This window comes from Monodon monoceros, unplaced genomic scaffold, assembly GCF_005190385.1.
Source record: "Monodon monoceros isolate NGI ecotype Baffin Bay Population unplaced genomic scaffold, NGI_Narwhal_1 Super_Scaffold_18, whole genome shotgun sequence".
Lineage (NCBI taxonomy): Eukaryota > Metazoa > Chordata > Mammalia > Artiodactyla > Monodontidae > Monodon > Monodon monoceros.
The window spans coordinates 174,684,167-174,702,168 of record NW_021703774.1 but is presented as its reverse complement, the minus strand read 5'-3'; the positions used below and the strand labels follow the sequence as shown (position 1 = coordinate 174,702,168).

Genomic DNA, 18,002 nt, shown 5'->3' with positions numbered 1-18,002 from the left:
TAATCAGAAGGCTGGAAAGTAGCCCTCAAGCCGACGGAAGCGTTAGGATCTCCTGTCTGCCCTGCACAGTCAATGCTTGAGAACTCACTGTTACAGCTGCACAGTAAGCCCAAAAGTGTTGTCCAGGCCACATGTTCAGAGTCCAATCACAAAGCAATCGCTCTTGATCCTTCGATCATCAATAAAGTATTATCCTTAGGGTAAAAGTACTATCATAGCAAACAAACTGCAAGTTACAAACTAATTTGCTCATTCTCAGAGCATCTACAAATGGCTCCCTGAGCTGAACACTCCTCCCCATGCCTAAAGTGCTCTGAGTATCCAAACAATCCATCCTAGAGGCCACAGAGAAATAAAATAAATGGACGCTAAGTCACTGTACCACCAATAACTTAATACAGAATTATATTTAATTTCACTTTTCCTTTTTTTCCTTTTATGCTTTTAAGAAGCCAATTCAGATTCATGAGCACTACTCATACTACTGAGTGTGAGATACTCTCTCTGCAAGAGGTTTTTTCATGCTCTGTACCTTACTGGATATAAAACCAGTTCTGGGTTCTGTCACTTAATCATGTGACTTTAAATAAATTTGTTAAAAAGGTGGCACAAAGGTTAACAAACTTGACCTTGGTCACAAAACTATGTGGTAAAGCCAGGATTCAAACTGAAGTCTTCCAATTTCAATCTGGAGCTTTTTCTTTTATACCAGTGTCAGCCAAAAATACTTAACCTGGGAACAAGGACAACTCAAAAATACTCCACTCAAGATACTAACACAGTATTACTATATGGTTACTGATAAACGTAACGAAGAAAAGAAAATAAACAGTTGTAGAAGCTTAGCTTGAAAGGCAGGAATGAGGGGCAGCCAAAGCAAGAATTCAAAAACAGCAGCAGAGCAGTAATGCTGGACCCTCAACACAGACATCTACAACCATGAAGATCCCACCATCTCTTCTCGGAATAAATTTGGTTTGGGTAGGGAAATGCTACAATCTCAATTTACACAGAGAGGCTGCCGAGGAGTTCTGTTTTCCTTTTGATTCATGATGGCTAAAGGACAAAGCTCTCTCTTCCTTTATAGCCCAACCCTAGCACCGGCTTGAAAGAGAAAGTTATACACCGGTCTCCTCCTCAGTGAATGGAATGGCAAGAGCCCCTCGGAGTGCTGTGAGCCGAAAGAATCCACACCACTGAGCACTTTGATCTCTGAGAAGAATGGTGCTAAGCACTAACACTGTCTTCTTCTTTCTTTTTTGTCCTCCATGTTTTTTTCAGTACATTCATTTGATCCTCTTTCATGTGCCTACGGCCTATTTTATTTGTCCTCTTTCAAAACTGAACTTATTTTTGGCAGTACGACTTTGTATCTGTGGAGAAAGAAAAAAATCCTTTCTTGGATAAATGGTGAAGGAAAAAGTGGGAAGAAAAATGAAAGCCTAACCCCCACCCCCATACTTTAAAATTACAGTAATCTTGCTTTAGTGAAGAGGAAAGGAATAAATAGAGATTCCGGGGGGCACGGCTACTCAATTCTGCTTTTATCAGAGATGATCTTACAGTGAGCACTCTTGAGAACCAGGCGAGATTACTAAGCAACAGCAAGAACCCCCCAGATGAGCCCCAGATGCAAGCAAACGTCAACACACCCATACGGATTACTGAGCAGCTACTAGGCCAGACCACCAGTAACCATGTGGTCACATTCATCTGGTGTCTTTGAAAAACACCCAACTGTCAAGTCACACAAGAGATGCTCCATTTGAAGCCGACAAAGTCAAATTTAAGATGACAGCTTTATAAAATCACTGTATGACCACTTTAAAGAAAATACCACAGGAGAAAAAAACTAATCAATAAGGGTTCTGGTCACATACACAGGAAAGGAAGATCACCACTTTAGCACTCCAGCTCTTTGGTGGTCAGTGAAGAGACAGTGACCTGTACAGTTACAGAAGACACCTGACTGTAAACCTAGCGAAAGTAAATTCATCCGGGTCCAGCTAGAATTACCTGGGACAGCCCATTCTAAAAATGCTATAGTATAAAATGACTCTACGAACCGAAACAGTCTCTGATCAATATTCAAATACATTCACTTGAAGCAAATACATCAAAATCTGTTGAATGACCAGAGTTACGCATCTCACATATTCACTTAACTTCAACTCTAAATTGCTTAAAAATCATTCACCTCAATCAATGAAATAAGATGGGGGGCGGGGGAGCATGCAAAGTGGATAAGAAATAATCCCAGGACCAAGTCAATTGTCTTAGCTAACAATTGAATGGTTCCATCAATCTATCCAACCTTCCGTTAACTTGCTTTGTTGAGCATGCAAGTTTAAGATTGGAAAGCCACCGCCAAGAAGACATGAAAAGCTTGGGGGAATTTTGTTAGAAGTTTATAAAACACTACAGGAATTCTCTAAATGTATCTGAAGTCCTGTAGGAAGCCAAATCTAACCACATACGCGCCCTCCCTTACAGCGGGGCCTGGCAGACTGCAGTCTGCAACAAGCCAAATCTGGCCCGCCACCTGCTCTTGTACAGCCTGAGAACTAAGAATGGTTTTTCCATTTTTAAATGGCTAAAAAATAAATCAAAAGAAGAGTCATATCTCCTGACGTGTGGAAATTAAATGAAATTCAAATTTCAGTGTCCTCAAGTAAAGTTCCATTGGCGCACTGCCACCTCATTTATTTACATGTTGCTTGTGGCTTTTGTACTACAATGGCTGAGCTGAATAGTTGCAACAGAGACCGTGAAAAATTATCTGGCCTAAAAAGTCTGCCAAAACCTGCCCTATATTAAAAGTTGCTACTAATTTGCCTTCAAATAACTGGCTTTAGCTATGTAGCTTTGCACAAGAGACTCCAGATGGTTTTACTGAATACCATCTGAGCAATATAATAGAGAAATTATTGTAGTTAAGCTAAAAGCCAGCAAATCCCTATGACTTCCCCCCCCCCCCACTGCGTTGCGTTGGGTCTACGTTGCTGCACATAGGCTTTCTCTAGTTGCAGCGAGTGGGGGCTACTCTTCCTTGCAGTGCACGGGCTTCTCACTGTGGTGGCGTCTCTTGTTGCGGAGCAGGGTTCTAAGGCATGCAGGCTTCAGAAGTTGTGGCACACGGGCTCAGTAGCTGTGGCTCGCAGGTTCTAGAGAGCAGGCTCAGTAGTTGTGGTGCGTGCACGGGCTTAGTTGCTGCATGGCATGTGGGATCTTCCGGGACCAGGTATCGAACCAGTGTCCCCTGCATTGGCAGGTGGATTCTTAGCCACTGCGCCACCAGGTAAGTCCCCCATGACTTTTTTTAAAACCATGTTCTTCAACAGAGAAAGTGGTTCTTTCACCATTTTGTTATTTTCAGTGGGGAAAAAGGTATAATAAAATCACTTGTCCTTAACTTCCTTTACCACCTAAGAAGCCCCAATTCTTCCCCTCATAAACAAAATATACCAGAGTAAATAGGTATCTTTTTCTTGACAGGGACAGAAACTACCAGAGGGTGTGAAGCAGAGGCTCGCGGTCACTTTTTGGCATTATTACCTAAGACATTAAGGCTAGCAGCAATGTTACCTCAGAATAAAATCTTCTGTATGTTTTCCCTACTCCCAAGCTTTTTAGTAGTAAACTCTTCATACACACAGAAATTTAAAAGTATACAGGGCAATGAAAATTCCTATGAACTTTGCCTAGATTCTCCTACAGTTACATGCTGCCATATTTGTTTCATCCATTTTTTTAAATCTATCTTGGCAGTGACTGAATCTTCAGGAAATAATCTGTATAACACCCCACCCTACATACTGTAGCAAAGAATTTTCAAGGAAATAAAATACAAAACTCTAGAGAGGTTTTAAAAGAAAAAAGAAAGAAAAAGAAAAAAATGGTTTTTCCCTCTCACACAGGTTAGTGAAGACAGAGGCAACCTCCGAGACCCCAACAATCCACAAAATTAACACCAGAGTGTCAGCTTGCTGAGACCACAGGGGTAGTGTGATTGATATTACGATTATCAGATGAGACCTAGGCAGCTTAGACTCTCTACCTACAGTGGCCTATGATTTCTCCTTCACAGAAGGACCACACATCTCTGGCGCTTACCTAAGGGCAGCAGCGTGGTAAGTGTCAACGTAATCAGAAATGAAGAGCTCTCGGTTCTTGATAACTGGGTCTGTTATGACAAGTTCTCTTCCAGAGTCTGTCACACACACACACACAAAAAAAGTTAATTAGGAGGGTATTATATAATTGAGTTTCCAGAAAGGATTAGGAAAATTTCACAAAATTTTTCTTTCAGGATCACTTCCCACTATAAAAAGCACAATAAATAACCAGGCCTGTCAGCAAAACAGAGAAGAGGAATAACATACAGCAGGAATAACAGGAGCAAGCGTCCTGTGGGATGTGTTTCTGCCCTTTATTAAGTCCCCACAGTTTGCTGAAATGTATTAAGCAGAAAATGAAAAAAGAAGGAAAAAGAAAACAACTATCACATTTTAGCAACTTGTAAACTACTAAAATTTTCAGTGATCCTATGCATCTGGTATTTTGTTGCTAAATATTCCAGGATGGAGTGAAATCACACTGTTTCAAGTTGAAAAGAATAACCAAGTTATTATTTTTAATAAAGAACCATCATTTAACTGTTTTAACAGAAATTTAATAGTTTCAAAAAAAGAAAATACTGGTAAAATATAAAAGAACATTATTCTTCAAAACTGTTTTCACATTACTGCATTCATAGGCCTGACTTCTAATGTGAACTTTATTAATTAAAACAAAAAAGAAAAAGAAAGAAAGAAAGAAAACTGTTTTTGACTACTGGTTTGTTGACTCAAAACCTGTCACCAAAGGCAGTGTGAAGGAGTGAGACAAGCAGTCATCCGGGCCAGAGAGAGCTGGATCACTGCCCCGGGGTCTCCACTCAGAAGACAAATAGCCTTGGCAACTCCTTTAGCATCTCTAAGCCTCGATTTCCTGTTCTGGAAGTGGGGAGTGACAATCCCGAACTCATATAATTAATGGGTAACAAATGTGAATCAGCTAGAATGAGGCCTAGCACCTCAAAAAAAAAAAAATCAATAAAAAGAAGCTATTAGACATCTGAACAAACGTAATATACACTTTATGTACATATCTCACGTGTCAATAAAGTTATTGGGTAGAAACTACAATGCCAGAGGAAGAAAAAATTAAAAGATGCTCTGAACTACCTTCCTATTGTTCTAAAAGTCAATACTCAAGCTAAATTTCAAAATATTCAGGAAAGCTTTGCTTTGAAAACTGAAGTTCACAACCCTGAAGTTCAACAATACAGATCATTAAAAAGAAACAAAATACAATTCTATAGGGTTTTCAGTGTCATTAGTTCAGCATTAGGTGAGAAAAAGGAATAAAAAGATGAAGCTACTTTTATTTCCAAAGAAGATCTATCACTACTCCTCGTTTAAGGGAAAGATGCTACTAGCACATGATCAGGTTGTTTCTCTTTTAAGGCAGAAATAGTGAAAGAACTCAGCAAAAAAAAAGAACATTCCAGTAATGTCTATAGATAAAAAGCTTTTTCAGTGAAAACTTTTCATAGTGGTTATCTCCATTTAATGAATGTTTTTACAAAGAACTTTGCCCAAAGCTAAGAAAGTGTAAGAATCAAACCAGAAGGACATATTTACCATTTTCATTATGTCGATCCTGAACCAAATGCTGATACACAGAATCTGGAACTTCAGATTGACGGTAGTACCATTTGACGTTCATGAGTAGGTGGTCCCTCTTACTCTGAAAAGGAAAATCTAACAGCATTAGGAACAGGATTTCGGGTGCCCACAGGTGCATACCATACCCATGATCAAAAGCCCCGGAAACAGGTGGACAGGCAGAGAAGGAGACACACAATTACTACCAGGACCACAAAAATACATTAGTCAATTATGAGGTCAATTTTCATTTTTTGAAAAATCCCAGCCACAACACCTTGCTGACTCTATCCCTCAAAGTTGCTTATTTCAGGAAACAAAGGAAACCAGACTTGCATCTGTAAATCTCCCCAGTTTGATTAACTAGTTCGTTCGATGTATTTTTACTTAGCACCGACTACTCAGTGCACTACGTGAACACATCCTTCCATCCGCAGCTTCAGTGGTGCTGGCAGATATTTAGAAACTGCTTCAGCACACTGTCAAGGCCATTAAGGGCAATGAGTTCTTCCTGCTACTTCACTGCCACGTATGCTCTATGGCAAACTAACACGGCAAACTATGGGTGGTGAGGAAGGTACTATGAGTCCATGGAGCAGGGATCCTGTCTCATTTATCTCTGAATTTCCCAAGAAGAGAACACCTTGGACATGGATATGAATAATAGCGTTCTATGATGGTCAGGGTCCCATAAATGTTTGTGAGACACTTAACCATCTTATCCCTAAAAGTTAATTTTGTTCCTAGTTCATTCGAAGAATAAAGAATCAAATACTGCCTTTCCATTTGAAGGCTGTGGGGCTAGGGCTTGAGGGGACCATCTCTGTGTACCTGGTCATGAAGCATCTCAATGTGGCAGTGCACTAAGGCTTCCCGGGGCCTCAGAAAATACTTTCCGACCCATCTGAGGGCCGTAAGGGACTTCCCCAAGGTGAGTGCAATACCACTCCTCTTAGCAGCTTCTACCTTCTCATCACAAGTCAGTGGGTCAGAAATGCACGAGAGCTAAAATTCGAGAAACACCTCATGTTCATATGGGTGATGGCCAAATCCTAAAGTACGTCAAAGGAGCCTTCTCTAATGAAGTAAGATGCTTGATGCTTACATGAGAGGCTGCACAAAGCCTTCACTAAAAGACCAGGAAGGCTCAAAAATATTTTTGCTAAAATATGTAAGCCATTCAAAGAACCAGAAAGAAAGCAACTGCCAAAGGTCTTGACTGAACTCAAACGTGAAGAAGCGCTATTCCAAAGTGAATTCCATACACGCTGAGATTCTTACTTTTGCAATTAACTGTCAAATATAGGGCATCATTACTGGTTTGAATAAAAGAGACTGCATACAAAGAATAATCCTGCAAAATGGGTACTTTTTAGTTTTTATCAATTTTTCACTTTTATATTCTACACTGTTTATACTGAGGGTGGGAAGAAGAGGACAAATCAGTACGCTGCATAAGAAGAATACACTTTATATATAGTATAGGAGTTTACAGACAGAGCAATTACTTCCGGCAAGGGATTATGGAGGAAGGAACATCTGACCTGGGAAAAAATGGGAAATATTACAATGAAATTTTTTCTAGGCAAAGGAGGAGACCTGAGAAATACACAAAGATAGAGAAAGTTTAAGACATATATAAGACACATGCAAGTGGTCCATCTGCATGCAGCACAGGAAAACATTCTGCATGATGGTGAGGGGAACCTGAATCCTAGCTGGAGTTTGGCCTTTAGTGGCTTTTTAACTCTCTGGGACAAATGGGGTCTTCTATCTGCACTGCTGACCAAAGCCACAGGCACTGAGATGCAAAACCCCAGGCCGAGGGAGAGCAGCTAAAGGGCTACAGTATCTTCCTGAGGCAGGATGATAAAGAGCAGACCAGGTTGAGCGCACTCATCAGGGAAAGAAGGAGACACCCCAGGGGAGGGGCAGGGCCTGTTTGGCAGTGCTCAGGATAAACCCGGTTGAGTAAATACACTGTCCAATACAGGGCTTCTCAACCTAAAAACTACTGACATTTGGTCCAGATAAGTCTGTTGCGGGGGCCTACCCAGCGCACTGTTAGATGCACAGCAGCATCCCTGGCCTTCAACCACTAATGCCAGCAACACTCCTCCCTCATTGTGACAACCAGAAACGTCTTCGAATACTGCCAAATGTCCCCTTCGGGTGCGAAACGCTCCCAGGTGAAGCCCAATGGTCTAACAGTCTCCTTTTTAAGGAAAGCTAAACCAGAATGGTAAGACTAAACTCTAATTCAAGCACTACTGGGCTGGGCTGGTAAGTACAGGAAAGTCGGTCATGGTTCAAATCCCAACTCCATCACCTCCCTGTTACATGACTCTGAGCACATTACTAAGATTCTCTGAGTCTACCCTTTTCTGTAAAACAGGATTATCGAAACCTACCTAAAAGGACTCATGAAAAAACTGAAAAGATGGAAAAGCATCTGTAACTGAGCAGGAACTCAAAAGACTATTGCTTTCTGTTAGTAGGTGGCTCTAACCAGTGTTTCACAGAAAACTTCAAGAACTTTGCTAAGAATTGTAGGAGTGCTAGCTTCTCCAGAATATGGTTTCTTTTAGGAGGTGATAGTGATGTCTAGTCACTGAGCTACTAATGGATGCCTCAACACTCACAGCACAAAGGAATTCAGATCTACTAGCAGTCCTAGCAACAGTGTTCTAAAATTTATACTTTTATGTACTTCTGTAACACATCTAAGATGTATGAATACCAAATGACCAGACAAAGATACTATGAAAAAAGAAAATTACAGGCCAATATCTTTGATTCATAGAGATGCAGAAATTCTCAACAAAATATTAGCCAACCAAATCCAACAACACATAAAAAAGATCATACACCAGGACCGAGCTGGATTCATCCCAAGTTCACAGAGATGGCTCAACATATGCAAATCAATCAATGTGATACACCACATTAACAAAAGAGGAAAACCACGGGATCATCTCAACAGATGCAGAAAAGGCTAAGATGTATGAAAATGTGAAGGGCAACAGAAATAACCTTTAAAGGTACTATAATCACACAATGTCTATTTTTCAGAACCAAGCCAGTGATTCAGGTGACGTTTTGAGGTATAATACCTATGTTATCTTCTGACCCAGGCACACTTAATGATTCCACCCACACAAAATTACCACTCTAGTTTGTTTGTACCTAGATTTACCACTCCTAAGCCTTTTACAAAGGGAGTTGAAAGCCTACTGGATTTCCTAATGCAATACTACCCAACAACCAGGGAGTGGCGGCATTGTGCTTAAAAAAAAAAAAAAAAAAAAAAAGCCTCCAGATTCTGAATCCCACACATGGCAAAGGCAGGCAGGCTCAGTGTAAACCAAAGTTCTGAACGAATGTAAGTAGCTCTAATGGACACAATCTCCCCAAATAGGCCAGGAATTTAGTTAAAGATTAAACGTCTATAAAGGGAGGCACCGTGTTGTTTCAGAGGCACTAGCCTAAAATCAGGTAATGTAGGATTTTGGTACTGTCCACAATCACTAGTTAGCTGGGGGTGACCTTAGTGAAGTCACCCAGCCGTCTGACAAAGTGAGGGACAGAACAAGATGATTTCTATGGTTTGGTTCCATCTTACATGCCTATGTTTAGATTTCTTCCCCAGACTTAACCAAGTAGATAAAATAGGATTGGGAAAGCACCCTTACGTTTTCTCTGTATCACACAATGGCATTAGCTCACATTACCATCCTAAGGAGTTTCAGGAACTAAAACGTCATCTTCCATGGAAGCTGCCTACTACGCGCTAAGGAACAGCAAAAGGGAGCAGAGGGCACCCCCTCTCCCGGTACTCGCTCCCTCAGCCGTCAATCATGGGAAATCTTCATCTTCTTTACACTTTTCACTAGGCTAAGAATTTTGCTCAAAATCACAGAAAATTAAAGGCAGACATGAACTTAGAGATCATCTGATTCAACCCAAACCATCTGGGTTTGGGGCCAATTACCTCTCCAAGCCTCAAGTTTCTCATATATAAAATGAGGAAAAATAATAGTCTGTATACACCTCGTTAGGTCACGAGGATTAAATAAATGAATATTAAGTAGAGTGGACTGGCTCTCAATAAATGCTGGATAGTACTATCACTGTTTTACAGATGAAGAGAGGAGTTAAGCTATATCAAGAGGCTGGTTATAAATTCCGATTTTCTCAGATCCAAAATTATGCTCATAATAGCAATACAAAAGTAAATCCAGTAGCAAATTAGAGGGAAAGTTTCTTCACTTTCGCAACAATTCAAGAAGCATGTCAAGTATTTCTAACAAATATGCCTCATTATTGACTAGTGATATAATTGGACAGCTGCATAATGGTCAAAGTGGTTATAAATGACACATTTTAAACACAACGCTGAATGAAGAAGGAAGCGGTGAAAAGCTTCCCATGTGAAGGCATCCTGGGGTATATTTCTGAACACAGAGAAGAGCCCACTGGGAAGTAAATATTTCCCACCATTTTTTCTTTAAGGAGAGAGAGACTGATTTGACTGCGTCCAGGTGGTAAGATGCACCAGCATTAAGAGAAAACCACCAAACCAATCTGCTTACAGTAAGGTTTCACAGGCCCTGTGCAAAAAAGGAGAGGAGCTGATTCTGGGTTGAATTATGGATTTGTCCATATCCCTGGCCCAGATTTCTTGAAATAAGGGATGAATGTAAATTTAGGGAAATAAAGAGTTTAACAGAGGACAAATCCCATCACCACCTGGGTTTAGAAAAGACAGCTTAATGGTAGGTGTTCAGCAGCAGAATAGGGAGGATTTCCAGATATTTGCATGTCAGGCAATAGGTTGAGAAATAATGAATTAAAAAGTCAAAACTGAAATTAAACATTGAGAATAAGGTAACTGAGAAAGGCAGACTAGAGGGAAAGGGAGGCAACAGAGACCAGAAAGGAAAACAGGAGGCTGCTGCTGAGGGACACCGGTTCCCTCCGTCAAGAGCGCACACCTCAACTACCCCAAGTACAAGTACACAAGATCCAAGGCCGAGAAGTCAACTTCCCTTCCCAGAGATCTTTCATGATTATTAATATGGTACTTTCATTGATTTTAAATAGCCAATCTGTGTCCTTCCTAGGACCAGTCTTAATTATCTTCCTCTGGGGAAACATTTTTACACAATATAAAAAAAATAAAAGAAGTGCAGGGGTGCGGAGGTGGTGGTGGTGAGGATAGGAGTTCATTAATGACCAAGTAGACAAGTGCAGAGATCACCTTTTCAATGGTCTTTATTCCCAACCAGAATGGGAACAACAATAATTGTATACTCAACCTGCATTACAGAAGAAGGACCTTCTTTGCTCTATCAATCACCTACCAGGCCTTGCCAGATTATCAGGGCTCCCAAAGCCCTCCAAACAGGTCACTCTAGTCCCCCCACTGTTATCAAATGTGACAGAAGGATCAGGGCCAAAGACAACCCAACTAGGATATGAAGGTGGATATCATCACATGAACAATTTTGCAAAGTCAAAATAATCTGCTAGAGATAACACAGAACTTCCTTCAAATTCTTAACTGCTTAGTTCTTGGGAGCGCACATTTCAAATAATGGAAGATCTAGATTCAGAGTCAGGTGAAATCAGACCAAAATTCTTGTTTTATAAAGCCAAAATGGCCAGTCAGGTTTTTCCAGAAATTTGGGAAATAGAAATAGCTAACATTTGTATACGGTATGGCTTAAGAAGATTCCCTTTGGAGAAACAAAATGGTGAAAATAAGGTGAAGAGTTACCCTTCCAGGGTGCTGCACGGCTGTTTTGAAGTTGTATTTCAACCCTGCTGAGTCTACCTCCACCAACAGGGTGATGCCTGTTGGGAAGATCACCCTCAAAAAGACCTTGGGGACACAGTCTTAGTGGCTTCAACCATTCCTGACTCTGGGGGAGGGGATTAGGGACAGGCAGTAGGGTCTAAGATTACCAGTCTTCAAAGGCCGAGTATAACTCCAGGCATATGCACAGGGGAATCAATCTAAAGATAAGCTTTCGGCACTTCCCTGGTGGCACAGTGGTTAAGAATCCGCCCGCCAATGCAGGGGACACGGGCTCAAGCCCTGGTCTGGGAAGATCCCACATGCCACGGAGCAACTAAGCCCGCGAGCCACAACTACTGATCCCGCGTGCCTAGAGTCCGTGCTCCACAACAAGAGAAGCCACTGCAGTAAGAAGCTCGCACACCACAACGAAGAGTAGACCCTGCTCACCGCAACTAAAGAAAGCCCGCGCGCAGCAATGAAGACCCAACGCAGACATAAATACATAGATAGACAGATACATAGATAAATTTAAAAAATAAAAATAAAGATAAGCTTTCTGTACCCGTCAGAAGATCGTCATTACTCAACTATGTGGATGAACATGAGGACTAAGATGAAATCAGGCAGGAAATATCTTGTAATATTATTTCAAACCACTACGCTACTCCTAACATAAGACACTAACCGTGTAACATTTTCTATATCTATATATTTATATCTAAATAGCTTTGTAGTCATTACAACTCAAAAGGCCATCAAAGAGTTATAGGAATACATAAGTGCCATCAGGGCTCAGGCCATCAAGGTCCACCCATCTCAGAGTTCTGCTCTCACACGGGTACCAGGAGGTTAGGCGAAAGGCCGCAACACTGACTGCAGAGTCTTGTTCTCCAAGAAGGAAGGGCTCCGAGTATCTCCTACAAATAATCCCACTATCATGTACAAATCTCCCTAATATACTGAGACATTAACTAAACATTTTGTTTCCTTTTATTTGAGAGGGTATAGTAAGGGCAAGTATACTTCTTACTGACATCGACTAAACAAAGTATCCACATTTGTTTTGTCCTAAAACGCCCTTTTCTTCCACCTTTCTCAGGTATGTGCACTGCCCGATGGTGACTGAACTGATCTGTGAAAGAACTATGACTGTAGCACATCTCCCTTATGGGAGCCACAACACTTGAGCTTCCAGCACAGAAACTTGTTTAGTGGTGTGATGGTTAACTTTATGTGTCAACTTGACTGTGCTAAGGGATGCCCAGACAGCTAGCTGGTAAAACGTTATTTCTGGGTGTGCCCACGTGGGTGTTTCTGGGAGAGGTCAGACTTGGACTCCGTAGACTGAGTAAAGAGATCTGGCCTCCCCAGTGTGGGCGAGCATGACCCAATCTCTTGGGGGCCCAAAAGGAACAAAATGAAGAAGGAAGAGCAAATTCCTTCTCTCTTCTGGAGCTCGACATCCATTTTTCCCTGCCATCAGCCATCAGAGCTCCTCTTCTTGTGCCTTCAGACTCTGGGACTTAACACCAGCAGCCCCCCTGGTTCTCAGGCCTTCAACTTGAATTTAATTATACCACATGCTTCCTGCTTCTCCAGCTTGCAGACAGCAAGTTATACATATACTTCCGACCTCCAAAACCTCATGAGACAACTCCTATAGTATATATACATATATCTATTCTCTCCTATTGGGTCTGTTTCTCTGGAGAACTCTGACTAATACAAGTGGCTACTTATCATGTACTGATTGGCCTTTGCAAATGGACATCACCTGGAACTACACAGGGGTCTACTCAGAACTAGCATAATGAATAAAATAAATAGATAAAAGAAACAAGCAAACCATATCCATTTGATTAAGGTGCTTACTGCTGTTAGGCCCTAGAATCAAGGTTGTTACAAGCTCATTTTCCAATCCAATCCAAAAGACTGTTTTCAAGAGATTGCATCAGCATCTGGGTCTGTGCAAGAGGATTTAAATCATCTGGAATCCAATGGTGAAGCAAGAAGGTGGAACTCTGGGAGGGCAGATGACTTTTTACAATGTTTACAACCAAGATGTGCAAATAACTGGTTATATCCAAATCCCCAGAAAGATGATGCTACTAAAAATGTGCTGACACACAGGCTCCAATGATCAGAAATAATTTTCAAAATCACTGTTTCTTAATGATGTCTTGTCTATTAATGGTAGGACCAAAAAGGTGCATGAAAACAAAATTCTCTCTCAACTGCTAACCAGGGAGTCAAAACTCAATAAGGCAATTTCTATCGGGGATTACATTATGGATGAACAATGAAATTTTCAGACAGTGGATTCCTGTATTTGCAGTGGCGAGGCCAAAACTGAGTACAGGGGTAGCCCTGGGAAAATTCGTACTTCTTGGCCTCGTAAGATAGGGAGACAGGGTCACTAGGTAACCTCTGCTGTCCTTGTCTTCTTAAACCGAATAACAAGTTTATGTCACACACACATAGATAAGCCACAGTTAAAGGGGGACTTAGCATATGGGGACATATATAACAAACTAGAACACATTCCTATAATTTCCCACATGAATCGTGTTGATGTACACCTGACAAAAATACTAAATGTCAGATTCAGGATTTAAAGGGTCCCAAAATTCAGGCTGAAGGGTAAGCTAGAAAGATGGAATTTCACAGACAGATTAAGTCCCTATACTTGGATCCCAAAAATCTGCAGCCCAAGCCCAAAATAAACCCCTTCCTAAAAGACAGTATTCTTTCCAGCAATCATGATTACACCGGATAAATCTATAACCACAAATTTTCTATTTGGCCCAAAAGATTTCCCCCATAACAGAAAACAGCTGTTTATAGGCAGCACCATAAGAAATTGCCACATTCCTCGTAATCCCTACTAAATGTCATTAAACACTCCACTGAATTTCTGTCTTAAAAAATCAAGCCCAAATACTACAAAGTTTAACATGTTTGCAATACGCTGGTTGTTGTTTGGTGATCGTGGTGATGGCAGCAGCGACTTTACTCATTCTGGGGGAGTTAATTACTTCTTGTACACGACATAGTCAGAAAAGTTACAGAACTCTATCACAAATTAATGATGGGGCAGGAGTGAAAAGCAAGTTAAAGAAAGGGGCGGGCAGAACCTGGGCTGTAGTCTTCCAAAATTCTCTAGAAATTTCACAAATTAACTATGACATTATTTTAGAAATAAAAATTACTAACTTATGATTGAAGATACATAACACAGATTTTACTATTAAAAATTGATGCCGAAATATCTTGAAAAGATTTCACTGAGTCAACGTGTGCTTTACAGAAGTGGTTCTCAGACATCTTAGACTCAGACTCTCATCAAAATTATTGAGGAATTCCAAGAGCTTTTGTTTATGTGGGTCATATCTTATCAATGTTTACTATATTAGAAAATGAAAATAAAGAAAAATTTTAGACATTTTTAGTAACTCACTTAACAATAACCCCATTACATGCTAATGTAAATAATTACAACAAGCAACTATCCTTTCAAAACAAACTAAATTTAGGAAACCAGTAATAATTATGTTTTTACAAATCTCTCTGATACTTGGCTTAAGGAAACAGATTCTCATATCTGATTCTGCTTCAATCCGTTAAGATGTATCACATCATTTAGCCTTTGTAAAGCCCCACGGTACACTCATGAGAGAATGAAGAGTGCAAAAGGCAAATGATGTCTTGGTATAATCATGAAAGCAGTCTGGCCCTGCAGACCCACGGACCATAGGTGAGAAGAGCTGCTCTATGCGATGAAGTGAACAAACCGCACAACAGTCCCGGACGCCTCCCTCTCAGACTCTGGTAGTTGAAACAATTTTAGCAGGCTCCCCAAATGGAACCATGGCTAGAATGTTAGAGCACACATGTAGTCAGAAGTCAGAAACTATTAAAAAATAGAAGATTTTATTTTTATTTATACAATTAGACATTGTAATTGTGAGCAGCAAGTTAAACTCCTAAAGAAAATCTAGGTAAGAAGCCTCTTGTTTCAACTTAAGATATTTTCCTTTCTAAAATTTGAGCTCGTGAAATTGAGAAATATCTTGATTCAAACAAGAATATAAATAGGGCTATACTAAAAAGGTACAGTTTAAAACAATGGTGAACCTATTAAGCCGAAAGCATGCAAGGAGAAAATAGGTAGTAACCTGGGTAACTTTTATTCAGCAATTTGCAATTCCAGGCAACTTTGTGGCCATTTCAACAATGGTGCTGCCTCCTACCTAAGAAAACTTGACAACATGAAACATCAACTTTTAAGAATAAAACAAACAAACCAAAAAAGCCCAACAAAAAAAACAAACTTTTAGCTTACCATACTATACTGAATTATCATCTTTTATAAAGATGAACATAACTATTTTATGTGAATCCAGCATTTCTTCTCTTTGTAGGTGATAACCTTTTTGTATCAGTTTTCTGAATTAAACTGCAAAACATACAGCTAGAGTAACACCATAAAATACCTTTCAGAAGCACAAAGATTTTTAGAATTGAGTTTCTGTACATTTAAGGAACACTAATATAGGTTCAGAAATTATTTAAATTTAAATAAAGTCAGCCTACATAGTAAGAACCCAATTACAGCTAACAAACATTTTGAACTTGCCAATAAATCAATTCAAATAGTTTGGTTGAAAAGGGGAAAAGTCAGTAGGAACCCTAAAAATTCAGGTTTTCCTATTTCACTTTATATAGTCAGTTTTAAGTATCTTATTTATTCTTCTCTCCTTTTGACTTACACCAAAATGAAGACTGTAACCTCTAATACCTGCTAGTCTATTTATACCTGCTCTATCTACAACCATTTTTCTAATACAAACATATGCCCTGACAGCTTATCTCAGTCCACATGCCAGACAACAAAGGCCCGCTGGCCTGCTGGAGAAGAAACGGAAAGCAGGAAATGAGAAGGCTGAGTTAATCCCAGATAATCGATCAGGGTGTTCAGTCAAGTATGAGCCAAGCTGAGGAAATGCTGCTTACAAGAAAGGAAGAAAATCAAAGAGCATATGACCAGAGCCACGGTTCATTTTAAAATAGGTTAATTTTTGCCAAGAAGATTCCCCATCATGTTCAAGCACTAATACAACTTATATAAATGCTAGTAACTTCTGAAGGAGGACCGTTTTCTTTAAAATCCTTCATCCTCTATCCTTTTTCAGAAATGTTTCAATTTGGGGGTTTTGTTTTACTGTTTTGGTTTTGGCTCATCTGTTTTTTTCCTAAATCAGCTTTACTGAGGTAATTTTATACACAATAAAATTGTGTTTGATAAATGTGTTGTATAACCACCACCACAATCAAGATAGGGAATATTTCCATTACCACAAAAAGACTAACTTCCTTTAGAATTGACGAATCTGCTCTGCCGAAAAAGCTTTTGTGCCAGAGAATGCTAGAAAAACATTCTAATCTAAATTCCTTCCCCCATTTTATTAACACAAAGAGACGTTACTATGAGAGAAACAACTCTTGAGTCAGCTGTGATGCTTCTTTCTACCAGCTGATGCTGGAGAAGACCACTACAGACAACAACCCCCACGTTCTTCAAAATCAAATAATTTGCTAGATAAAACTTCTGAGCTGAGACTTCAATGATCTCCTAAAAACCCCAGAATATGATAACAGTTACAGAGACAATAGTTATGAGAGTGAAAAAAATGTTTTCAAATTAGTTTTACAGTATAATTTCCTCAAATCATGTAATCCATATTTAATGAGCTTCTACCAGGTATCAGACCATTGTTCTGGAGCTACATACTGAGGACTCTGGAGAGGAAGAACACAGATAGTCCCAGTCTTGACAGAGCTAACATTCCAATAGAGGGACAGACCCTTTAGCAACCTCTCCACCCTTCCCCAAAACGGTCAGAGAATGGTTAAGTGCTTTAATAAAGCCACTGGCAATGAAATCCGCCACTTAGTAACCATACAATCCCAGGCAAGTAACATTTTGTATACTGTATTTAATCTCTTCAGGTACTGTCTTCCTTAGAACTAGCTGTCTTTTCAAAAGCACCTGAATTTGGCAGGGAAAAGTGTACTGCGCTTCATACAGACAGAGAAGGGGGGTTAGATCACCTTAATAAATCTATACACCAATCTCCCCATCCACAGGGACAACACAGAAATCCAAGCCTCTGTCTCTCACTAAGGCTGAGCTTTTGTTCATGAAAACTCCAGAAGGTTTTGTGGTTTTTTTGACCTCCTTTACTTTTCTTTTATAAAATGTATTATGAGAAATTTCACAGGCATAAAGGTATAAAAATAATATAACCAGGGGCCAAACATATTTTAAGAAATAAAACATAAGCCAACCTGAAGAAACTGCCTATACACTCCTTCTAGACAGGTCTCTCGTACTTCCCCCCCGAGGTAAACACTATCTTGAATTTACTGTTGCTCATTCCCACGCAGTGCTTTATACTTTTACTTCATATGTACATACAGCTAAAACTATA

At 40.0% G+C, this 18,002-nt stretch overlaps 1 protein-coding gene across 5 annotated transcripts in view; it reads right to left on the bottom strand.

The window, feature by feature from the left end:
• Positions 1–18,002, bottom strand: part of RERE (arginine-glutamic acid dipeptide repeats) — a 426,438-nt gene that overhangs the window by 170,340 nt on the left and 238,096 nt on the right. For all 5 annotated transcript variants that reach the window (XM_029230137.1, XM_029230140.1, XM_029230141.1 and 2 more), the window contains 2 exons: positions 5,685–5,790; positions 4,114–4,210 (listed from right to left, as the gene is read on the bottom strand). In XM_029230137.1, the coding sequence (XP_029085970.1) occupies positions 4,114–4,210; positions 5,685–5,790 (203 nt within the window). The remainder of the gene's footprint in view (positions 1–4,113; positions 4,211–5,684; positions 5,791–18,002) is intronic.